This window comes from Culex pipiens, chromosome 3 (genome assembly GCF_016801865.2).
Source record: "Culex pipiens pallens isolate TS chromosome 3, TS_CPP_V2, whole genome shotgun sequence".
In the NCBI taxonomy this organism is placed as follows: domain Eukaryota; kingdom Metazoa; phylum Arthropoda; class Insecta; order Diptera; family Culicidae; genus Culex; species Culex pipiens.
This window is the reverse complement of record NC_068939.1, coordinates 15,784,903-15,812,024: the sequence shown is the minus strand read 5'-3', so window position 1 is coordinate 15,812,024 and position 27,122 is coordinate 15,784,903. Positions and strand designations below refer to the sequence as shown.

Sequence of the window (27,122 nt, the reverse complement as noted above, 5' to 3'; positions counted from 1 at the left end):
GGGCAGGAGGGTTAAACATTAATTAACAGATACTCAGTTATGCTTTGATACTTCAAAAAAATAAAACAATTTTTGGACATGCTCGATGACTTCTGCTGGTAAAAAGTCATGTCATCAATAAAAAATCAATGTTTAGTGGATATAACTCAAAAACGGCGCTCGTTTTCGAAATTAGTGTAAAGTTCATTTAGTTTGCATATTTAATTGTAGATCTAAAGAAATGTCATAATTTCCCCAATAAATAAGGTAGCATAAAAATGTCTACAATTGTTATTTAAATTTTATAAAACATTGTACAACGCTTTTTTGCGTTTTTAACCATATACAGCCTTTTTAAATCCTTTAACAGAACAGATCGGTAAAAGTCGTTAAAGCCTAGCAAAAAATATTTTTCCTTATTTTTTAATTTGTGATAGTAGCATAACTGTAGTGTCGTATGAAGCATTCTGCTATACTTTTTATTTCAAAATTTCGACAATCAAGCTCAAAATCTATTTTTTTGTCCCCGCCTGATCTTGATCATAGCCGAGGGACAAAAAAGTTTAATACAATTTTATTTGTCATATTTTTTTTAAATTGGCAAAACTTCCAGATAAATCTGATCAGCTTGAGTCATAGCTAAAAAGAGTGTATTTTTGTCATTTAAAAATTTCTAATAGTTAGATGTCACAATAATTATTACTTTGTTCATTCCATTTTTTTTGTGTGAAAACTCGAATGAGTAATTTTTTTTAAATGTTGGATTCAATTTCGAAATCAAGCCCATTCATTTGAAAAGGTCTACACATAAATTTTTTTTCCCAATTTGATAGATCCGACAAAATTATAATTTTTTTGCTCATTTTAATTGAAGAGATCATCAAATTTCGCAGAAGTTTCAAATTGGATCAATAGTTTCCGAGATATTTCCAATTGAAAATTACATAACAGTTGGGTCAACAAATCATTTTCATCGATTCGAACTCTTTGTGAGGCTTCGTCTCAGAAAATATTTGCTAAATTTTCATAGTTTTAGAGAAAAATTGTTGAATGTTTTCTTAGCTTTTCAAATATTTTAATTGCAAATGCAAAAATTAACGAAAAGAAATCGAAAATTTATACCTTAAAGTAGATACTAAAACTTGAGAAAGGTACAGTTTATAATACTAATTAAGTGCTTTTTGCTTGCAAATTAGGTTTTGCTTCAAAACATTATTATATTTTTTCCCAAGTTTTTTAAAATTTTCCAAAAAAAACTCGATTTTTTTCAAAAAATCGTATTTTTTTAACCAGATTTTGCACCACCACACACTATGGCTTAGAAAATGGCCTTCATGTTTTTTTTTGATAATTTAAAAATACATGTGCCGGGAATTTAACTTTTTTGTAAATCGTGAAACATCGCTTTCGTGTGTTTTCTCGAAAAGTCCTAGTCATAACCTAAAACTTTGCCAAAGAAACCAAAGCGATCAGATTTTTTTTTCTCGGGGTACAGAATTACATACATTCACAAATCTATTTTGTATGACCAGCTTCCAAAATTATATGGAGACTTATATGTAAAAACCAATAGTGCAAAATTTCTCCTTTCGATAAAGTTTTATCCAAAACAAAAAATGAAAAATAAAAATTGGCGAAATAATAGAGAACTTCTTATTATTTATTTGTTTGAAAATTGGATGTAGAAAAAATGTAAATTTTTTTGACAAAATAACCCAAATTTAATCAAAAATCAGTTTTGATTTTTTTTAACTTTTTCGATTTTTAGTTGAATTTGCCTTGAATCGAAAAATAGGTTAAAAAATATAACTAATTCCACTGTTCTTTTCTTTAAAATAAAAAAAATCATGACCGTAACGTACTTACCCTAAACTATTTTGAAACCAGCTTTATGCAATTTCGTCGTGAAACTACTTACTTTTCCTGTCATCCTCGAGCGACGAAACTGCCTACTTTTCGCTACCAAAAATAGCAGATATAAAAAATTAGTACCTTTCAACACCAGTGCAAAAAATTTCTACTTTTCAGCACTGAAACAGGTGCTGAAAAGTTGAACTTTTCAGCACTAGTATCGAAAAGTAAATTTTTTTCAATATGTTTTGTTTCGATCGGTGAATTTACTTAGCACATGAATGTTTGGCATAATATTCCATTCAATAAAGTTTTTCGAAATTGCAAAAATTATTGTAAGCAACTCGTCGCAAAATTTGATTTTTTCAGCACGACTTGTGCTGAAAAAAATCTTCATTTTGGAACTTGTTGCATACACTACTATTTCAGGTGTATGTACTGTTAATCAGAGTGGCATTGATAGTATTGCAATCGATTTTTTTTTTTCATATTTTTTATGTATTTTATGCTTGTTATACAGCAATTCCATTTGAAAAGAGCCTAAACCGAAAAAAAAGTTCTCCGATCGGGCTCAAAATTTTTCTGGGGGTTCCTTGGCCAAAATAATTAGACCAGTATTTTTTTGTTTGGCCATAATGGTGACCTACGCCGTGTTAGGGTGGTCTGAAAAATGGCAATTTTCGCCATTTTTCGCAAAAACCTCTTTTTTTTCGTAAAATCATATCTCCGCGCCATTTCATCCGATTTTAGCTGTCTTCGACGCAAAAGAAAAATGATGAGTTTGGCTTTTTGGGAAAAATAGTAAGAAGTTTCAAAAATCAAGCTTACCATTTGAAAAAGTCGCATGAAAACTTAAAATGGCGTTTTGACCGTGTCTGGACCAAAGAGCCTATGTTTGAAAATATTTTTATCGGATTCCTCGGAAAATTTCACATAACATATTAAAAAAATGGCGATGTCGAACCGTACGTTTTGGAGATATGATATTTTGAAAATAAAAACTGAGTTTTTCGACGCGCCACGCGCAAAAACGGGAAAAAGACGAAATCATCAAAAATTGCGTCTTTCAATTACAAAAATTTTGATACCCAAACATCTATAGGTCATCGCTGAAATTTTAACACTTAAAATTAATTTAGAAAATAGGTTTAACTGGTTTAAGTGAAAATTGTCAACAAAAAATCCAAAGATGCATTCCGATTCGATTCAGATTTGATATAATTTTAATTGAGAAAATAATAACACTTTGAGTGTATTAAAATTATCATTCTTTTAATCTCTCCATAAAAACTGTTTTGGCTTAGGTAATATTTTCAAAATATTGACTAAGTCACAACAATAATGTGAAATCATCAATAAAAAAAAAATCTTTAAAAATTGAATGTTTTCCATTCCAATTATTTTAGAAGGTTTATAATTGCTTCGAAAATGTTGCTAATAAACTTTTACGTAAACTCCTCGAAATAGATTTCCATCTCGATTTACATCGGCAAAATCTTGCAAAAAAGAGCCCCTAAAGTTTCCCCCACTGATTATGGCATCATCTTTTGCTCGTTACATCCAAAAACCTATCGTAGTGCGACAGCAAAGTTTCCCATAAAAGTCAGGTGGGAAAAGTTATCCCGGAGATGGTTATCCCGGGAATAATTTATAGCGCTATGGCGGCCATCTTTATGGCAAGCAGGATAACTTGTCATGGTTATCCCAGGAACAATTTTTAAGAGAGATTCCAAAACTTAAAAAACGAACAATTAACATTACCTGGACATGTTTTTTGGCAAAATTTATTGCCCTACATTCCTGGAGTATGAAAATTTGGATGTGAATGAAAAAAATTCCAGAAATATTTGAACTTCAAATATTTTAATTCAAAAATTCAATAAATTTGAAATCCTTCTAGGATGGGACTCTGGGTCATTTCCTGGACATGTATTTAGGCAAAACATGTTGCCCTACATTCCTGGAGCATAAAAAAATAACTTGGCATGAGGCCATGTTGAGGAAAAAAATTTCAGAAATATTTGAACTTCAAATATTTTAATTCAAAAATTCAATAAATTTGAAAATCCTTCTAGGATGGGACTCTGGGTCATTTCCTGGACATGTATTTAGGAAAAACTTGTTGCCCTATATTCCTTGAGCATAAAAATAAAACTTGGCATAAGGCCATGTGGATGAAAAAAATTCCAGAAATATTTAAACATTAGTTATTTTAATTCAAATATTTGATAAATTTAAAAATCCTTCTAGGATGGGACTCTGGGTCATTTCCTGGACATGTATTTAGGCAAAACTTGTTGCCCTATATTTCTTGAGCATAAAAATACAACTTGGCATAAGGCCATGTGGATGAAAAAAATTCCAGAAATATTTAAACATTAGTTATTTTAATTCAAATATTTGATAAATTTAAAAATCCTTCTAGGATGGGACTCTGGGTCATTTCCTGGACATGTATTTAGGCAAAACTTGTTGCCCTATATTCCTTGAGCATAAAAATACAACTTGGCATAAGGCCATGTGGATGAAAAAAATTCCAGAAATATTTAAACATTAGTTATTTTAATTCAAATATTTGATAAATTTAAAAATCCTTCTAGGATGGGACTCTGGGTCATTTCCTGGACATGTATTTAGGCAAAACTTGTTGCCCTATATTCCTTGAGCATAAAAATACAACTTGGCATAAGGCCATGTGGATGAAAAAAATTCCAGAAATATTTAAACATTAGTTATTTTAATTCAAATATTTGATAAATTTAAAAATCCTTCTAGGATGGGACTCTGAGTCATTTCCTGGACATGTATTTAGGCAAAACTTGTTGCCCTATATTCCTGGAGCATAAAAATACAACTTGGCATGAGGCCATGTGGAGGAAAAAAATTCCAGAAATATTTGAACTTCAAATATTTTAATTCAAAAATTCAATAAATTTGAAATCCTTCTAGGATGGGACTCTGGGTCATTTCCTGGGCATGTATTTAGGCAAAACTTGTTGCCCTATATTCCTTGAGCATAAAAATACAACTTGGCATAAGGCCATGTGGATGAAAAAAATTCCAGAAATATTTAAACATTAGTTATTTTAATTCAAATATTTGATAAATTTAAAAATCCTTCTAGGATGGGACTCTGAGTCATTTCCTGGACATGTATTTAGGCAAAACTTGTTGCCCTATATTCCTGGAGCATAAAAATACAACTTGGCATGAGGCCATGTGGAGGAAAAAAATTCCAGAAATATTTGAACTTCAAATATTTTAATTCAAAAATTCAATAAATTTGAAATCCTTCTAGGATGGGACTCTGGGTCATTTCCTGGGCATGTATTTAGGCAAAACTTGTTGCCCTATATTCCTTGAGCATAAAAATACAACTTGGCATAAGGCCATGTGGATGAAAAAAATTCCAGAAATATTTAAACATTAGTTATTTTAATTCAAATATTTGATAAATTTAAAAATCCTTCTAGGATGGGACTCTGAGTCATTTCCTGGACATGTATTTAGGCAAAACTTGTTGCCCTATATTCCTGGAGCATAAAAATACAACTTGGCATGAGGCCATGTGGAGGAAAAAAATTCCAGAAATATTTGAACTTCAAATATTTTAATTCAAAAATTCAATAAATTTGAAATCCTTCTAGGATGGGACTCTGGGTCATTTCCTGGGCATGTATTTAGGCAAAACTTGTTGCCCTATATTCCTTGAGCATAAAAATACAACTTGGCATAAGGCCATGTGGATGAAAAAAATTCCAGAAATATTTAAACATTAGTTATTTTAATTCAAATATTTGATAAATTTAAAAATCCTTCTAGGATGGGACTCTGGGTCATTTCCTGGACATGTATTTAGGCAAAACTTGTTGCCCTATATTCCTTGAGCATAAAAATACAACTTGGCATAAGGCCATGTGGATGAAAAAAATTCCAGAAATATTTAAACATTAGTTATTTTAATTCAAATATTTGATAAATTTAAAAATCCTTCTAGGATGGGACTCTGAGTCATTTCCTGGACATGTATTTAGGCAAAACTTGTTGCCCTATATTCCTGGAGCATAAAAATACAACTTGGCATGAGGCCATGTGGAGGAAAAAAATTCCAGAAATATTTGAACTTCAAATATTTTAATTCAAAAATTCAATAAATTTGAAATCCTTCTAGGATGGGACTCTGGGTCATTTCCTGGGCATGTATTTAGGCAAAACTTGTTGCCCTATATTCCTTGAGCATAAAAATACAACTTGGCATAAGGCCATGTGGATGAAAAAAATTCCAGAAATATTTAAACATTAGTTATTTTAATTCAAATATTTGATAAATTTAAAAATCCTTCTAGGATGGGACTCTGGGTCATTTCCTGGACATGTATTTAGGCAAAACTTGTTGCCCTATATTCCTGGAGCATAAAAATACAACTTGGCATGAGGCCATGTGGAGGAAAAAAAATTCAGGAATATTTGAACTTCAAATATTTTAATTCAAAAATTCAATAAATTTGAAAATCCTTCTAGGATGGGACTCTGGGTCATTTCCTGGACATGTATTTAGGCAAAACTTGTTGCCCTACATTCCTGGAGCATAAAAATACAACTTGGCATAAGGCCATGTGGATGAAAAAAATTCCAGAAATATTTAAACATTAGTTATTTTAATTCAAATATTTGATAAATTTAAAAATCCTTCTAGGATGGGACTCTGAGTCATTTCCTGGACATGTATTTAGGCAAAACTTGTTGCCCTACATTCCTGGAGCATAAAAATACAACTTGGCATAAGGCCATGTGGATGAAAAAAATTCCAGAAATATTTAAACATTAGTTATTTTAATTCAAATATTTGATAAATTTAAAAATCCTTCTAGGATGGGACTCTGGGTCATTTCCTGGACATGTATTTAGGCAAAACTTGTTGCCCTATATTCCTGGAGCATAAAAATACAACTTGGCATGAGGCCATGTGGAGGAAAAAAAATTCAGGAATATTTGAACTTCAAATATTTTAATTCAAAAATTCAATAAATTTGAAAATCCTTCTAGGATGGGACTCTGGGTCATTTCCTGGACATGTATTTAGGCAAAACTTGTTGCCCTACATTCCTGGAGCATGAAAATACAACTTGGCATAAGGCCATGTGGATGAAAAAAATTCCAGAAATATTTAAACATTAGTTATTTTAATTCAAATATTTGATAAATTTAAAAATCCTTCTAGGATGGGACTCTGGGTCATTTCCTGGACATGTATTTAGGCAAAACTTGTTGCCCTATATTCCTGGAGCATAAAAATACAACTTGGCATGAGGCCATGTGGAGGAAAAAAAATTCAGGAATATTTGAACTTCAAATATTTTAATTCAAAAATTCAATAAATTTGAAAATCCTTCTAGGATGGGACTCTGGGTCCTTTCCTGGACATGTATTTAGGCAAAACTTGTTGCCCTATATTCCTTGAGCATAAAAATACAACTTGGCATAAGGCCATGTGGATGAAAAAAATTCCAGAAATATTTAAACATTAGTTATTTTAATTCAAATATTTGATAAATTTAAAAATCCTTCTAGGATGGGACTCTGGGTCATTTCCTGGACATGTATTTAGGCAAAACTTGTTGCCCTATATTCCTTGAGCATAAAAATACAACTTGGCATAAGGCCATGTGGATGAAAAAAATTCCAGAAATATTTAAACATTAGTTATTTTAATTCAAATATTTGATAAATTTAAAAATCCTTCTAGGATGGGACTCTGGGTCATTTCCTGGACATGTATTTAGGCAAAACTTGTTGCCCTATATTCCTTGAGCATAAAAATACAACTTGGCATAAGGCCATGTGGATGAAAAAAATTCCAGAAATATTTAAACATTAGTTATTTTAATTCAAATATTTGATAAATTTAAAAATCCTTCTAGGATGGGACTCTGAGTCATTTCCTGGACATGTATTTAGGCAAAACTTGTTGCCCTATATTCCTGGAGCATAAAAATACAACTTGGCATGAGGCCATGTGGAGGAAAAAAATTCCAGAAATATTTGAACTTCAAATATTTTAATTCAAAAATTCAATAAATTTGAAATCCTTCTAGGATGGGACTCTGGGTCATTTCCTGGGCATGTATTTAGGCAAAACTTGTTGCCCTATATTCCTTGAGCATAAAAATACAACTTGGCATAAGGCCATGTGGAGGAAAAAAAATTCAGGAATATTTGAACTTCAAATATTTTAATTCAAAAATTCAATAAATTTGAAAATCCTTCTAGGATGGGACTCTGGGTCATTTCCTGGACATGTATTTAGGCAAAACTTGTTGCCCTACATTCCTGGAGCATAAAAATACAACTTGGCATAAGGCCATGTGGATGAAAAAAATTCCAGAAATATTTAAACATTAGTTATTTTAATTCAAATATTTGATAAATTTAAAAATCCTTCTAGGATGGGACTCTGGGTCATTTCCTGGACATGTATTTAGGCAAAACTTGTTGCCCTATATTCCTGGAGCATAAAAATACAACTTGGCATGAGGCCATGTGGAGGAAAAAAAATTCAGGAATATTTGAACTTCAAATATTTTAATTCAAAAATTCAATAAATTTGAAAATCCTTCTAGGATGGGACTCTGGGTCATTTCCTGGACATGTATTTAGGCAAAACTTGTTGCCCTACATTCCTGGAGCATAAAAATACAACTTGGCATAAGGCCATGTGGATGAAAAAAATTCCAGAAATATTTAAACATTAGTTATTTTAATTCAAATATTTGATAAATTTAAAAATCCTTCTAGGATGGGACTCTGGGTCATTTCCTGGGCATGTATTTAGGCAAAACTTGTTGCCCTATATTCCTTGAGCATAAAAATACAACTTGGCATAAGGCCATGTGGATGAAAAAAATTCCAGAAATATTTAAACATTAGTTATTTTAATTCAAATATTTGATAAATTTAAAAATCCTTCTAGGATGGGACTCTGGGTCATTTCCTGGACATGTATTTAGGCAAAACTTGTTGCCCTATATTCCTTGAGCATAAAAATACAACTTGGCATAAGGCCATGTGGATGAAAAAAATTCCAGAAATATTTAAACATTAGTTATTTTAATTCAAATATTTGATAAATTTAAAAATCCTTCTAGGATGGGACTCTGGGTCATTTCCTGGACATGTATTTAGGCAAAACTTGTTGCCCTATATTCCTTGAGCATAAAAATACAACTTGGCATAAGGCCATGTGGATGAAAAAAATTCCAGAAATATTTAAACATTAGTTATTTTAATTCAAATATTTGATAAATTTAAAAATCCTTCTAGGATGGGACTCTGAGTCATTTCCTGGACATGTATTTAGGCAAAACTTGTTGCCCTATATTCCTGGAGCATAAAAATACAACTTGGCATGAGGCCATGTGGAGGAAAAAAATTCCAGAAATATTTGAACTTCAAATATTTTAATTCAAAAATTCAATAAATTTGAAATCCTTCTAGGATGGGACTCTGGGTCATTTCCTGGACATGTATTTAGGCAAAACTTGTTGCCCTATATTCCTGGAGCATAAAAATACAACTTGGCATGAGGCCATGTGGAGGAAAAAAAATTCAGGAATATTTGAACTTCAAATATTTTAATTCAAAAATTCAATAAATTTGAAAATCCTTCTAGGATGGGACTCTGGGTCCTTTCCTGGACATGTATTTAGGCAAAACTTGTTGCCCTATATTCCTTGAGCATAAAAATACAACTTGGCATAAGGCCATGTGGATGAAAAAAATTCCAGAAATATTTAAACATTAGTTATTTTAATTCAAATATTTGATAAATTTAAAAATCCTTCTAGGATGGGACTCTGGGTCATTTCCTGGACATGTATTTAGGCAAAACTTGTTGCCCTATATTCCTTGAGCATAAAAATACAACTTGGCATAAGGCCATGTGGATGAAAAAAATTCCAGAAATATTTAAACATTAGTTATTTTAATTCAAATATTTGATAAATTTAAAAATCCTTCTAGGATGGGACTCTGGGTCATTTCCTGGACATGTATTTAGGCAAAACTTGTTGCCCTATATTCCTTGAGCATAAAAATACAACTTGGCATAAGGCCATGTGGATGAAAAAAATTCCAGAAATATTTAAACATTAGTTATTTTAATTCAAATATTTGATAAATTTAAAAATCCTTCTAGGATGGGACTCTGAGTCATTTCCTGGACATGTATTTAGGCAAAACTTGTTGCCCTATATTCCTGGAGCATAAAAATACAACTTGGCATGAGGCCATGTGGAGGAAAAAAATTCCAGAAATATTTGAACTTCAAATATTTTAATTCAAAAATTCAATAAATTTGAAATCCTTCTAGGATGGGACTCTGGGTCATTTCCTGGGCATGTATTTAGGCAAAACTTGTTGCCCTATATTCCTTGAGCATAAAAATACAACTTGGCATAAGGCCATGTGGATGAAAAAAATTCCAGAAATATTTAAACATTAGTTATTTTAATTCAAATATTTGATAAATTTAAAAATCCTTCTAGGATGGGACTCTGAGTCATTTCCTGGACATGTATTTAGGCAAAACTTGTTGCCCTATATTCCTGGAGCATAAAAATACAACTTGGCATGAGGCCATGTGGAGGAAAAAAATTCCAGAAATATTTGAACTTCAAATATTTTAATTCAAAAATTCAATAAATTTGAAATCCTTCTAGGATGGGACTCTGGGTCATTTCCTGGGCATGTATTTAGGCAAAACTTGTTGCCCTATATTCCTTGAGCATAAAAATACAACTTGGCATAAGGCCATGTGGATGAAAAAAATTCCAGAAATATTTAAACATTAGTTATTTTAATTCAAATATTTGATAAATTTAAAAATCCTTCTAGGATGGGACTCTGGGTCCTTTCCTGGACATGTATTTAGGCAAAACTTGTTGCCCTATATTCCTTGAGCATAAAAATACAACTTGGCATAAGGCCATGTGGATGAAAAAAATTCCAGAAATATTTAAACATTAGTTATTTTAATTCAAATATTTGATAAATTTAAAAATCCTTCTAGGATGGGACTCTGGGTCATTTCCTGGACATGTATTTAGGCAAAACTTGTTGCCCTACATTCCTGGAGCATGAAAATACAACTTGGCATAAGGCCATGTGGATGAAAAAAATTCCAGAAATATTTAAACATTAGTTATTTTAATTCAAATATTTGATAAATTTAAAAATCCTTCTAGGATGGGACTCTGGGTCCTTTCCTGGACATGTATTTAGGCAAAACTTGTTGCCCTATATTCCTTGAGCATAAAAATACAACTTGGCATAAGGCCATGTGGATGAAAAAAATTCCAGAAATATTTAAACATTAGTTATTTTAATTCAAATATTTGATAAATTTAAAAATCCTTCTAGGATGGGACTCTGAGTCATTTCCTGGACATGTATTTAGGCAAAACTTGTTGCCCTATATTCCTGGAGCATAAAAATACAACTTGGCATAAGGCCATGTGGATGAAAAAAATTCCAGAAATATTTAAACATTAGTTATTTTAATTCAAATATTTGATAAATTTAAAAATCCTTCTAGGATGGGACTCTGAGTCATTTCCTGGACATGTATTTAGGCAAAACTTGTTGCCCTATATTCCTGGAGCATAAAAATACAACTTGGCATGAGGCCATGTGGAGGAAAAAAATTCCAGAAATATTTGAACTTCAAATATTTTAATTCAAAAATTCAATAAATTTGAAATCCTTCTAGGATGGGACTCTGAGTCATTTCCTGGACATGTATTTAGGCAAAACTTGTTGCCCTACATTCCTGGAGCATGAAAATACAACTTGGCATAAGGCCATGTGGATGAAAAAAATTCCAGAAATATTTAAACATTAGTTATTTTAATTCAAATATTTGATAAATTTAAAAATCCTTCTAGGATGGGACTCTGGGTCCTTTCCTGGACATGTATTTAGGCAAAACTTGTTGCCCTATATTCCTTGAGCATAAAAATACAACTTGGCATAAGGCCATGTGGATGAAAAAAATTCCAGAAATATTTAAACATTAGTTATTTTAATTCAAATATTTGATAAATTTAAAAATCCTTCTAGGATGGGACTCTGGGTCATTTCCTGGACATGTATTTAGGCAAAACTTGTTGCCCTATATTCCTTGAGCATAAAAATACAACTTGGCATAAGGCCATGTGGATGAAAAAAATTCCAGAAATATTTAAACATTAGTTATTTTAATTCAAATATTTGATAAATTTAAAAATCCTTCTAGGATGGGACTCTGGGTCATTTCCTGGACATGTATTTAGGCAAAACTTGTTGCCCTATATTCCTTGAGCATAAAAATACAACTTGGCATAAGGCCATGTGGATGAAAAAAATTCCAGAAATATTTAAACATTAGTTATTTTAATTCAAATATTTGATAAATTTAAAAATCCTTCTAGGATGGGACTCTGAGTCATTTCCTGGACATGTATTTAGGCAAAACTTGTTGCCCTATATTCCTGGAGCATAAAAATACAACTTGGCATGAGACCATGTGGAGGAAAAAAATTCCAGAAATATTTGAACTTCAAATATTTTAATTCAAAAATTCAATAAATTTGAAATCCTTCTAGGATGGGACTCTGGGTCATTTCCTGGGCATGTATTTAGGCAAAACTTGTTGCCCTATATTCCTTGAGCATAAAAATACAACTTGGCATAAGGCCATGTGGATGAAAAAAATTCCAGAAATATTTAAACATTAGTTATTTTAATTCAAATATTTGATAAATTTAAAAATCCTTCTAGGATGGGACTCTGAGTCATTTCCTGGACATGTATTTAGGCAAAACTTGTTGCCCTATATTCCTGGAGCATAAAAATACAACTTGGCATGAGGCCATGTGGAGGAAAAAAATTCCAGAAATATTTGAACTTCAAATATTTTAATTCAAAAATTCAATAAATTTGAAATCCTTCTAGGATGGGACTCTGAGTCATTTCCTGGACATGTATTTAGGCAAAACTTGTTGCCCTACATTCCTGGAGCATGAAAATACAACTTGGCATAAGGCCATGTGGATGAAAAAAATTCCAGAAATATTTAAACATTAGTTATTTTAATTCAAATATTTGATAAATTTAAAAATCCTTCTAGGATGGGACTCTGGGTCCTTTCCTGGACATGTATTTAGGCAAAACTTGTTGCCCTATATTCCTTGAGCATAAAAATACAACTTGGCATAAGGCCATGTGGATGAAAAAAATTCCAGAAATATTTAAACATTAGTTATTTTAATTCAAATATTTGATAAATTTAAAAATCCTTCTAGGATGGGACTCTGGGTCATTTCCTGGACATGTATTTAGGCAAAACTTGTTGCCCTATATTCCTTGAGCATAAAAATACAACTTGGCATAAGGCCATGTGGATGAAAAAAATTCCAGAAATATTTAAACATTAGTTATTTTAATTCAAATATTTGATAAATTTAAAAATCCTTCTAGGATGGGACTCTGGGTCATTTCCTGGACATGTATTTAGGCAAAACTTGTTGCCCTATATTCCTTGAGCATAAAAATACAACTTGGCATAAGGCCATGTGGATGAAAAAAATTCCAGAAATATTTAAACATTAGTTATTTTAATTCAAATATTTGATAAATTTAAAAATCCTTCTAGGATGGGACTCTGAGTCATTTCCTGGACATGTATTTAGGCAAAACTTGTTGCCCTATATTCCTGGAGCATAAAAATACAACTTGGCATGAGGCCATGTGGAGGAAAAAAATTCCAGAAATATTTGAACTTCAAATATTTTAATTCAAAAATTCAATAAATTTGAAATCCTTCTAGGATGGGACTCTGGGTCATTTCCTGGGCATGTATTTAGGCAAAACTTGTTGCCCTATATTCCTTGAGCATAAAAATACAACTTGGCATAAGGCCATGTGGATGAAAAAAATTCCAGAAATATTTAAACATTAGTTATTTTAATTCAAATATTTGATAAATTTAAAAATCCTTCTAGGATGGGACTCTGAGTCATTTCCTGGACATGTATTTAGGCAAAACTTGTTGCCCTATATTCCTGGAGCATAAAAATACAACTTGGCATGAGGCCATGTGGAGGAAAAAAATTCCAGAAATATTTGAACTTCAAATATTTTAATTCAAAAATTCAATAAATTTGAAATCCTTCTAGGATGGGACTCTGGGTCATTTCCTGGGCATGTATTTAGGCAAAACTTGTTGCCCTATATTCCTTGAGCATAAAAATACAACTTGGCATAAGGCCATGTGGATGAAAAAAATTCCAGAAATATTTAAACATTAGTTATTTTAATTCAAATATTTGATAAATTTAAAAATCCTTCTAGGATGGGACTCTGAGTCATTTCCTGGACATGTATTTAGGCAAAACTTGTTGCCCTATATTCCTGGAGCATAAAAATACAACTTGGCATGAGGCCATGTGGAGGAAAAAAATTCCAGAAATATTTGAACTTCAAATATTTTAATTCAAAAATTCAATAAATTTGAAATCCTTCTAGGATGGGACTCTGGGTCATTTCCTGGGCATGTATTTAGGCAAAACTTGTTGCCCTATATTCCTTGAGCATAAAAATACAACTTGGCATAAGGCCATGTGGATGAAAAAAATTCCAGAAATATTTAAACATTAGTTATTTTAATTCAAATATTTGATAAATTTAAAAATCCTTCTAGGATGGGACTCTGGGTCATTTCCTGGACATGTATTTAGGCAAAACTTGTTGCCCTATATTCCTTGAGCATAAAAATACAACTTGGCATAAGGCCATGTGGATGAAAAAAATTCCAGAAATATTTAAACATTAGTTATTTTAATTCAAATATTTGATAAATTTAAAAATCCTTCTAGGATGGGACTCTGAGTCATTTCCTGGACATGTATTTAGGCAAAACTTGTTGCCCTATATTCCTGGAGCATAAAAATACAACTTGGCATGAGGCCATGTGGAGGAAAAAAATTCCAGAAATATTTGAACTTCAAATATTTTAATTCAAAAATTCAATAAATTTGAAATCCTTCTAGGATGGGACTCTGGGTCATTTCCTGGGCATGTATTTAGGCAAAACTTGTTGCCCTATATTCCTTGAGCATAAAAATACAACTTGGCATAAGGCCATGTGGATGAAAAAAATTCCAGAAATATTTAAACATTAGTTATTTTAATTCAAATATTTGATAAATTTAAAAATCCTTCTAGGATGGGACTCTGGGTCATTTCCTGGACATGTATTTAGGCAAAACTTGTTGCCCTACATTCCTGGAGCATAAAAATACAACTTGGCATGAGGCCATGTGGAGGAAAAAAAATTCAGGAATATTTGAACTTCAAATATTTTAATTCAAAAATTCAATAAATTTGAAAATCCTTCTAGGATGGGACTCTGGGTCATTTCCTGGACATGTATTTAGGCAAAACTTGTTGCCCTACATTCCTGGAGCATAAAAATACAACTTGGCATAAGGCCATGTGGATGAAAAAAATTCCAGAAATATTTAAACATTAGTTATTTTAATTCAAATATTTGATAAATTTAAAAATCCTTCTAGGATGAGACTCTGAGTCATTTCCTGGACATGTATTTAGGCAAACCTTGTTGCCCTACATTCCTGGAGCATAAAAATACAACTTGGCATAAGGCCATGTGGATGAAAAAAATTCCAGAAATATTTAAACATTAGTTATTTTAATTCAAATATTTGATAAATTTAAAAATCCTTCTAGGATGGGACTCTGGGTCATTTCCTGGACATGTATTTAGGCAAAACTTGTTGCCCTACATTCCTGGAGCATAAAAATACAACTTGGCATAAGGCCATGTGGATGAAAAAAATTCCAGAAATATTTAAACATTAGTTATTTTAATTCAAATATTTGATAAATTTAAAAATCCTTCTAGGATGGGACTCTGGGTCATTTCCTGGACATGTATTTAGGCAAAACTTGTTGCCCTATATTCCTGGAGCATAAAAATACAACTTGGCATGAGGCCATGTGGAGGAAAAAAAATTCAGGAATATTTGAACTTCAAATATTTTAATTCAAAAATTCAATAAATTTGAAAATCCTTCTAGGATGGGACTCTGGGTCATTTCCTGGACATGTATTTAGGCAAAACTTGTTGCCCTACATTCCTGGAGCATAAAAATACAACTTGGCATAAGGCCATGTGGATGAAAAAAATTCCAGAAATATTTAAACATTAGTTATTTTAATTCAAATATTTGATAAATTTAAAAATCCTTCTAGGATGGGACTCTGGGTCCTTTCCTGGACATGTATTTAGGCAAAACTTGTTGCCCTATATTCCTTGAGCATAAAAATACAACTTGGCATAAGGCCATGTGGATGAAAAAAATTCCAGAAATATTTAAACATTAGTTATTTTAATTCAAATATTTGATAAATTTAAAAATCCTTCTAGGATGGGACTCTGGGTCCTTTCCTGGACATGTATTTAGGCAAAACTTGTTGCCCTATATTCCTTGAGCATAAAAATACAACTTGGCATAAGGCCATGTGGATGAAAAAAATTCCAGAAATATTTAAACATTAGTTATTTTAATTCAAATATTTGATAAATTTAAAAATCCTTCTAGGATGAGACTCTGAGTCATTTCCTGGACATGTATTTAGGCAAACCTTGTTGCCCTACATTCCTGGAGCATAAAAATACAACTTGGCATAAGGCCATGTGGATGAAAAAAATTCCAGAAATATTTAATCATTAGTTATTTTAATTCAAATATTTGATAAATTTAAAAATCCTAGGATGGGACTCTGGGTCATTTCCTGGACATGTATTTAGGCAAAACTTGTTGCCCTACATTCCTGGAGCATGAAAATACAACTTGGCATAAGGCCATGTGGATGAAAAAAATTCCAGAAATATTTAAACATTAGTTATTTTAATTCAAATATTTGATAAATTTAAAAATCCTTCTAGGATGAGACTCTGAGTCATTTCCTGGACATGTATTTAGGCAAACCTTGTTGCCCTACATTCCTGGAGCATAAAAATACAACTTGGCATAAGGCCATGTGGATGAAAAAAATTCCAGAAATATTAATTATGCCAAGTTGTATTTTTATGCTCAAGGAATATAGGGCAACAAGTTTTGCCTAAATACATGCCCAGGAAATGACCCAGAGTCCCATCCTAGAAGGATTTTCAATATAATTGAATTTTTGAATTAAAATATTTGAAGTTCAAATATTTCTGAAATTTTTTTCCTCCACATGGCCTCATGCCAAGTTGTATTTTTATGCTCCAGGAATATAGGGCAACAAGTTTTGCCTAAATACATGGCCAGGAAATGACCCAGAGTCCCATCCTAGAAGGATTTTCAATATTATTGAATTTTTGAATTAAAATATTTGAAGTTCAAATATTTCTGAAATTTTTTTCCTCCACATGGCCTCATGCCAAGTTGTATTTTTATGCTCCAGGAATATAGGGCAACAAGTTTTGCCTAAATACATGCCCAGGAAATGACCCAGAGTCCCATCCTAGAAGGATTTTCAATATTATTGAATTTTTGAATTAAAATATTTGAAGTTCAAATATTTCTGAAATTTTTTTCCTCCACATGGCCTCATGCCAAGTTGTATTTTTATGCTCCAGGAATATAGGGCAACAAGTTTTGCCTAAATACATGCCCAGGAAATGACCCAGAGTCCCATCCTAGAAGGATTTTCAATATTATTGAATTTTTGAATTAAAATATTTGAAGTTCAAATATTTCTGAAATTTTTTTCCTCCACATGGCCTCATGCCAAGTTGTATTTTTATGCTCCAGGAATATAGGGCAACAAGTTTTGCCTAAATACATGCCCAGGAAATGACCCAGAGTCCCATCCTAGAAGGATTTTCAATATTATTGAATTTTTGAATTAAAATATTTGAAGTTCAAATATTTCTGAAATTTTTTTCCTCCACATGGCCTCATGCCAAGTTGTATTTTTATGCTCCAGGAATATAGGGCAACAAGTTTTGCCTAAATACATGTCCAGGAAATGACTCAGAGTCCCATCCTAGAAGGATTTTTAAATTTATCAAATATTTGAATTAAAATAACTAGTGTTTAAATATTTCTGGATTTTTTTTCATCCACATGGCCTTATGCCAAGTTGTATTTTTATGCTCCAGGAATATAGGGCAACAAGTTTTGCCTAAATACATGCCCAGGAAATGACCCAGAGTCCCATCCTAGAAGGATTTTCAATATTATTGAATTTTTGAATTAAAATATTTGAAGTTCAAATATTTCTGAAATTTTTTTCCTCCACATGGCCTCATGCCAAGTTGTATTTTTATGCTCCAGGAATATAGGGCAACAAGTTTTGCCTAAATACATGCCCAGGAAATGACCCAGAGTCCCATCCTAGAAGGATTTTCAAATTTATTGAATTTTTGAATTAAAATATTTGAAGTTCAAATATTTCTGGAATTTTTTTCATTCACATCCAAATTTTCATACTCCAGGAATGTAGGGCAATAAATTTTGCCAAGAAACATGTCCAGGTAATGTTAATTGTTCGTTTTTTAAGTTTTAGAATCTCTCTTAAAAATTGTTCCTGGGATAACCATGACAAGTTATCCTGCATGCCATAAAAATGGCCGCCATAGCGCTATAAATTATTCCCGGGATAACCATCTCCGGGATAACTTTTCCCACCTATAAAAGTCAAGAAAAACAAAAAAAACCCTCTTCAAACGATGACTCCCTCCTAAAAAGTCAAAGCACGAAAAGCATCTGCCCAAAGTTAGTCTTGCTCTCACCATATTGGGGCAAAGTTTGCTCTAAAAGCATCGCACGAACGTTTGTTGTACTGCACTTCAGCGGAGGAAGGGGGTGGGGGAAAAATCTGGTCGAAATTGAATTCTCCCTCCCCTCTCTATTCTTTTTATCTCTTTTTTTGTGAAAGTGGAAAACTGCGATGTTTCTGACGCACTTGTAATACCACATCGCACACTGTCCATCAACATGGAAAAAGTTTTTTTTTGGGGGTGGGGGATGCGATTTCCTTTGCCAACTTTTTCCAGACGGTTGAATTTGCGCGCGACAGCAGCTGCTGCAGGAAGGATCTCTGCTCGAAGCTCCTCCAATAGTTTTAATGGGTTTTCAGTTTTTATTATCTCGGCGATGGTTTTGCTTGGCTGGTTGGTGATCTCGAACGGCGGGATGATTTATAGACAACAATTTACGAGTGTAATAACAAGTTCATATTTATTGCTTCTTTCTGGGTGAACGATTTGATGAAGACTCATGATTGAACGGCTTAATGGCTTTGGGTTGTGAAAATGAAGAAATTTGTTGCATTACTTGCTTGGGAAATATTATGAAGATGCTTCGATGTCTGATCCATCTCAGTTGGGCTGGTTTAAATTTTTAAATTAAATTGTAAATAAATATTGCTAATTCCATCAGCTGCAATGCATGTCCAAACGCTGCAAATCAACTCCCTATCAACTCTTTGGTCCCCTCATCAACCCATTATTTTTGTCTCTTTTTTCCCATTTCAGACGTTGCCCTTTTTTTGGTTCGAACCGCAATCTTTCCGCACTCTGAAAGCTTTTCCTCACTAACACACACATCGGTGCTGCACCCACTACTACCAACTACCACACATCACTTCCATCACACTAGCACCGAGCACTAGATCGATCGGCACCAATAATGATTACACGCCCACCACCACCACCACCACCCACTGCAAACCCACTACCCCGGTCGATGTTGACATTGTTGTTGTTGTTTTGGTTGTCGTTATCAAACGTCGTCGTGGCTGGCGATAAGATTCTGGAGCAATTCATGAGTGCCCGGGACGACGATATGTTGCTTTGCGTTAAGGTGAAAATGGCAGGGGAGGGAAAAACGGCTGCTGCTGGATTTGGGAGGAAGCTTTTGGCATGGCGTTGATGCATTTTTTATTTCGCTTCGATTTATTTTAAATATCGTTGTTTTTGATTCAGGTTTTGTCAGGCTAGGCAATAGCACATTTTACTTAGAATACAATACTACGATTTTTTTTTATCATTTTAATTGTTCTCTTAAGTTAAAAAAGAGCTGTTTTGTATATTTTGTATTCGCTTTTAACAGCTTTACAATAGCGTGGCTCACGGATATATGAAAAAGACAAAAGTGTTCAATTTCGAACGCCTCGACCGGAATTTTGTAGCATTATAGCCCCAGAAGCTAGCCTGAAATTTTGAGCGCATTTGGTTAATGATAAGTAGGGTAGGGTAGTCATCAATGAGACACTTTTGGTTTTCAACTTTCAACGATTTTTCTAATTTTTTCATTAGCATGTTTTAATGAGCTTTTAGTTGCATTTTCTTTCTTTTAATGTGTTCTAACATTGACCAAAATATGAGATCGATCCGACATCTACAGCCAGAGTTATTCAACTGTCTCATTGTAGACGCACTTGGCAGGAACAATGAGACAGCTGGGGAACAATGAGACACTTTACGAAAATCAACATTTTTCTAGCAAAACATCATGTTTTTGTATTGTTCCATTGCAGGTGACTTGCCTTGAACATTTTAGAGCAATTTTGCAAACATGAAACTTTTTGTAACAAAAGTTACACTAAAAAGTATTGAAATTTTGTAAAATCCATATATTAATACCAAATAACTTAGTATTTTTGGTTAAATGAAATTTAAACTCTATAAATATGCCAAAAATCACTTTAAATTCATGTTTTGAAAGATTTCCATCGATTTTGAAAAGTTTATTGAAGAAAAATCAAAGTGTCTCATTGTTACCCATGGGCTGAAATGAGTGGGGAACAATGAGACAGCCCTGGATTCTGGGTATATTCTAAATTTTGGCCAAATCTAATGAAAGGACATTGTAGCCCAACTTAATCCCTATGGAACGTCGAAAGAAATTTGAAGAAATATTAGTTTTGGTGTAAATGGCAGCCTACGAGCGAAAAAGTATTGTTTGTCCATAATTTACTTTTACACCCCAGAATCAAACATTTATGAATAACTTTTCAAGGGAGCGTCCATAATCAAAGCCACTAATATGGCAGACGTGTATCCAGTAGACACACCTTTCCCCCAAATATGAGCCTGATTGGTTGAAACTACGACTTGTGAGAGCCATTTTATCATTGTTCCCCGTGTCTCATTGATGACTACTCTACCCTAGTTCCACTTTTGACCTGAAGTTATTAAATTAATTTAATAAATTTAATTTATTTATTTTCAACTTTTTAACTCTTCTTCGAGAAAGTTTTCCTATGCCCTATGATTTTTTCTCAAAATAGAGGTTTCTTATAGGTTTTGATCCGGGAAACAACTTTGTAGAACATCATAAAGCGCTAGGAATTAATCCCGGAAAGATACAGGCAAATTTTTAGAGCACGTTAAATTTGTTTTCCAAACTCCAAAAAATATCCTACTTGAGAATAGGAAAATTTGATTGGGTTTTGGGAAATATCCTACTTGAGAATAGGAAAATTTGATTGGGTTTTGGGAAATTTTCTCTTAGAAGAGGTTAAAAGTGAAAATTTCCAATAGTAAATTTTTAGAAGTTCCATACTAACTTCAGGCCAACGGTGGAAGTACTAAACCTTAACCTAATGCGCTCAAAATTTCAAGCTATGTTCTAGGGCCATATTGCTACAAAATTCCGGGCGAGGCGTTCGAAATTGAACACTTTTGTCTTTTTCATATATCCGTGAGCCACGCTACTTTACAAGCAGCTTGGAAAATAAATTTTTACTTCATAAAAAAAATCGATCGTAAATCGAGATGAACTGAATAGATTGTCATTTACGAAAGTGTTGTAAACCCTAATTTTATTTTGGAGGAGCCAAACCAGGACCTAAATGCTCTACACAGCTAAAAATGTAGTAATCCAGGTGCGTGTAAAAGACCTGGGTGTAAAATAAATATTGCATTATTTTATGCAATTTTTTGTGATTTTACACCCTGAAATTTGTAGCCCATCAGTATGGGAAACCTACTTGACAGAAATGTCAAGCTCATATATGCGTTTATCTTTACAGTTTTTCATCGGCCTGATGGCCGAGTGGGCTAAGGCGCCAGTCCTTACCGATGGTGCTGGGTTTGAATCCCGTCGGTTGCAACTTTTTTTTGTGTTTGCAAAAAATGTACATGCAGTGTGTAATATTAAGTGTTTATTTTGACGAAGGTGATGTGCATGCTTTTGCATGCGATTTTACTATCGGATTTTTTGCTGTGTATAATGCAAATGTTTTTTGTATTTTTTTATTTGACTCAAACTTTGTGGGGGCCTTCCCTATGACCAAATAAGCTATTTTATGTCATTGGTTCACCCATACAAGTCTCCATACAATTTTGGCTGCTGTCCATACAAAAATGGTATGTAAATATTCAAACAGCTGTAACTTTTGAGTGAATTTTCTGATCAATTTGGTGTCTTCGGCAAAGTTGTAGGTATTGTTGAGAACTTTTGAGAAAAAAATAGGTACACGGAAAAAAAATTGCAGATTTTTTTATCAACTTTTTTTTCACTAAAACTCAATTTTCCAAAATACGTATTTTTTGATTTTCGAGATTTTTTGATATGTTTTAAGGGCCAAACAATGAATATTACGCCCATTTAAATTGATCAGAAAATTCACTCAAAAATTACAGCTGTTTGAATATTTACATACCATTTTTGTATGGACAGCAGCCAAAATTGTATGGAGACTTGTATGGGTGAACCAATGACATAAAATAGCTTATTTGGTCACAGGGAAGGCTCCCACAAAGTTTGAGCCAAATAAAAAAATACAAATAAAATCCATTTCCGGTTTTGGTAGAGAATTGCTCATTACAAAAAATCAAAAAATATAAAAAAGAACGTTGGAAAACTGTTTTTTACTTTAAAAAAATGTTAATTTAAAAATCTACAGAAAAAACCTCTTTTTAAATCTTTTTTCGGAATATTCTCTATCAATGCCTACAACTTTTAAAATATAGAAACAAAGTTATTCAAAATAAATAATTGAGGGAGGGTTTTAAATAATTTTGTTATTTTTAATTTAAAATTCGCTGTATCTCAAAGCTGCATCGTATCAAAAAGTGGTCATAGACAAACTTGTAGGAAATTTGACTACCTTTCCGAAGAAATACACTGAAAGAAAAAACACGCCACCTCTATGAGACTTTCTGAATTTTATCTTTAAAAGTCAAATTTGAAGGAGAGCCCACGTTTTTTTTGTTCAAAATGTTTGTGAAACCAGCCTAACTGCCCCTCATTGAAAAACGGCTAATATCCACTTTTGGCAAAAACGTGATATTAGCACCAAGTGATAGAGGATGTTCCAACGCATCTTCTGAAACTTGAATTTTACTAAAATAGTGATTAGATTTGGCTGCCGATGCGAAAAACTAAACGGCTAATATGCCACTCTTATGGGGGAGCCGCAGCCGTGCGAGTAAGGCGGTTGCTTTACAACGCAAATTCCTGCTTGTGAAAAAACTCGGGTTCAAATCCTTGGCTCCCCGGCCCAACCTTCCAAGCGTTTTTCGAGTGCAAATAATCGCCTAGCATTTATCGCCCGGTGCAAAGGTTGTGCTCAGAACCTAGCGGTGCTGTGTAAGAAACTTGGCCGCGCGCTGAGAAGAGCTTATATAGCAATACAATACTGCTCTGGTTCTAGCGATGCACAATACAAAGAAAAACGCATGGAAGGTGGTCTACAAGAGTTACGGCTTTTCGGCTGGTCGACACACGCTTTCACCCAATACAATGGTGTTTGCGTGCGAAGTCAACAGAAAGGCCCAACAACAGTAACATTGGGCAATCCTACAATAGACCTATAATCAGGTTTAAGTGGTGGATTACTCAGACAGAAAAAAAATGCCACTCTTATGGGAAATTGCCTTGGCGAAGATTTGGTGACAAGCACTAAAACGCTTTTTTCTCGGAATACTTGATTTGGCATAATAGCCGAATTTTCAATTATAGGCAGCTAAGATGTTACAAAAAGACTCACGAAAAATGCAGGATGGAGCAACTCTCCTAAAAAAAATACAAAAATCATTTACAGAAAACTTTTTTTTAAGTGCTCTTAACCTCAAAATTTTCAAAAGCCGAGTTCGGGAATCGATTCTCTAGACAATTTTACACAAAAGCCTGCATATTGACAACTGTCCTTAGTAACAATCCTTGTGAAGTTACAGCGGTTTTAAAAATAAAAATGTTGAAAAATTTGTTTTTTTTTATGGATTTTGACAATTTCTATGTAACATACTTGATTTTTCAGTCTCGAAAATATTTTTACCGGAAAGCTCGTTCAATTTCCCATAAGGTTGACTTTGGCCACTTTTCGAAGTAGCTCATTTTTTGATGCTTTAAGCTTATTTACTATCCAGGTTACTACTATCCACTGAACTACACTGAAAAAATATTCCATTTTTTGTTATAAGCAATGTAATTAGCTTATATCTGTGAGCCCATACTTCCAATTCAAATGTAGTCAATGACTATCTTATGGGAAATTGGACGAGCTTTCCGGTGAAAAATATTTAGGAGATTGAAAAATCAAGTCTGTCACAGAAAAATAGTCAAAACCACCAAAAAACCATTTTTTTCAACATTTTTTTTTAAACCGCTGTAACATCACAAGGGTTGGACTCAGGACAGCGGTTAATTTGGGTACTTTTATATAAAATTGTCTGGAGAATCGTTTCCCGTATTCGATTTATGAAAATTTTGACTAAACAAAAATAAAAAAAAACAGTTTCAGTAAATGATTTTTTTTATTTTCAGGAAAGTTGTTCCATCTTGCATTTTTCGTGAGTCTTTTTGTAATATCTTAGGCTATTTTCACAAAAAAAAAAAGTGATCGAAAAGAAAATTGTGGGTTCACCTTTAATTTTTACTTTTAAACTTATAAATCCGAAAATCTTATAGAAGTGGCGTGTTTTTTTCGTTCAGTGTATTTTTTTCGGAAAGCCCGTTAAATGTCCTACAAGTTTGCTTTTAACCACGATGATTCGATGCAACGGCTTCGAGATACGAAGTTGACTTTATAGCTGTCGGCCACCATTGCTAGTACCAACCACTAGTGTCTTCCTTTTATCTACAAGGACTTCGCCGCCCTGGGCTCCTAAGTGTATGAAAGTATGGCACGGAGCGACGGCGCCGAATACCCATATTTACACAAAGAATTTTAGAGCGCCCGCCGCGGGATTCGAACCGTCGACCTCTGGATAGTGAGTCCAGTGCGCGGTCCGATTGATCCACACGGGCGGGACATGGCTTCGAGATACAGAAATATTTAAATTCCGAATTACAAAAATATGTAAAACAGCTACGCCCTTCTTAAATGTCATAATCGAGTGAAACTGGTTCCATAACATGTCTACAAAGTTTTATTGAAATGAGAGAGGGTCGAGAAAAAAGTACCTAAAAAATTCCTGTTTTGAGATGGAATTTTGAATGGAAATCATGTTAATTTGGAGTTTCTCATTTTTTTTTTAATAAGCCGATTTTTTTTGTTTATCTGGAGAATGGGGTGGTTCATCCTTGTTTTAAAATGCATACAAAATGTTCATGAAAATATTATTTTTCAGTGTAATTTTATGTTTTTATTCTGTCAATTTTCAACTTCAGTTCGTGTTTTTAGTTAAGATTAATTGTCTCAGTTTCTTCTTCATCTTGCTGATGTAGTTTAATCTTCGCTCTTTCGTTTAATCAGTTTACCAATTGCCTACCACTTGGAGACCTTGCGTTCCCGACAATCATAATGCGGATTTTCCGCACTTGCCCCAGTAAAGTACTTTGGCAGTATCTCATCAGCATCGCCTGCAGAATCCACTCTTTTTTTTTCTTTTGCTCTCCCTCGTCGAACAAAAATTGCCTCAGTCATCTCCAGAGATGCTGCCACCGAGGATACTTATCCTATTACCGAGGCTTCAATATTTGACGAGCCCATCTCTCCACAGCATGATTGAGGGATGACCAGCAGAAAAAGAAGCTTTTTTTTTGCTTTTCGTTTTTTATGTTACAAAAAATGCTCGTTTTTTTTGCATTGCAAATTTTTTAACAAGAGAACATGAATTTTAACTTTTTTTTTGTTTCTGTTTCTCCCTCCACAGGACATGGGCTGTTTAGGTAGTAAGGACCGTCTCTCGAAAGAGGACATGGACTTTCTCAAATCACACACCCGGTACGACGAGTCCACAATTAAGGAATGGTACAAAGGATTCAAGGTAAGTTTCGTCAACCAACAGCTGTTGCATAACCTTCTTGGGCGGTTATTTTTTGCAATGTAATCGCCACAAATTCTCTGCGACGGGAGGTAAAATTCTTCCTCTGCAAGAAAGTATTCGTAAACAGTTTGAAAAGAACACTTTTTTCAGTTCAAGTGGAATTAAGCTGGGGAAGGAAAAACTTTTCTCCCCTCACAATTCACCGCAAGTTGGTGCTTGTATATGTGTGAAAAACGCGAGCTCAAAGAGCTCTGGCGTGGAAAAGTTTCATGTTTCAAACTAATTTAACGACGCACGTGCTGAGTTGTTTTTACGAGAAAATTTTGGCGGGACAAAAAACCGCACGAGAAGTCTTAGACAAAACACAAACAAGCGCCATAAAAAGTATCTTCAAGCTAAGTATGTCTTTAATTACGGGGTTGTGGTTTTTTGGTGGGTGGTTTTTCTGAAAAAAAAAAAAATAATATTTTGGCTGATGTGGTTTTTGCTAGGTTGCATAATAAAAAGTTATCAGAAAGAAAACACAGGTGCCTTGCTGTTGCCATTTTTCTCGAATAGATTGATAAAATTGTTAAAATCAGAACCCCCGTCTATAATACGATAACGCTATCATAACAGTTTTCCGAAAACTATTTTCCCCACCCTTGAAAAGGCAAACATTTGTATTGCCCTTCGCCGAGGGAAAATTTAACAAAGCTTTCTGCCCCAGTCAACAAAGACCCCCCGACCTTTCCGACACTATTCACCACGTATAGAGTATACGTTCCTCCCACTCTTATGCCGAGCATATTCACAGCGTTGAGAGAGGTCCTTGTGAGTCACGATCCTCGTTGGGAAAGAGCGAGTGTAAACATCATTACGACCCCCCTCTCTTTTCACTTTTTCCACACTCACACACACACACTGACGCTCATAATAGTGTTATTAAAAATTATCATCAAGCTACCTTTAAAATGGGGGGCGCCCCCCTAATGCGAAATGTGTCGAACGCGTTGTCGTCGTCGTCGGCGAAGTTTGCGCC

At 33.5% G+C, this 27,122-nt stretch overlaps 2 protein-coding genes across 5 annotated transcripts in view; both read left to right on the top strand.

Annotated features, from left to right (window-relative positions):
- The window catches only part of LOC120418039 (neurocalcin homolog), a 328,306-nt gene that overhangs the window by 153,570 nt on the left and 147,614 nt on the right, over positions 1-27,122 (top strand). The gene's annotated exons all lie outside the window — the stretch shown is intronic.
- Positions 1-27,122, top strand: part of LOC120418038 (neuronal calcium sensor 2) — a 280,465-nt gene that overhangs the window by 148,107 nt on the left and 105,236 nt on the right. For all 4 annotated transcript variants that reach the window (XM_052710711.1, XM_039580283.2, XM_039580284.2 and 1 more), the window contains one exon: positions 25,988-26,101. In XM_052710711.1, coding sequence (XP_052566671.1) covers positions 25,991-26,101 — 111 coding nt within the window. In that variant the 5' untranslated portion in view covers positions 25,988-25,990. The remainder of the gene's footprint in view (positions 1-25,987; positions 26,102-27,122) is intronic.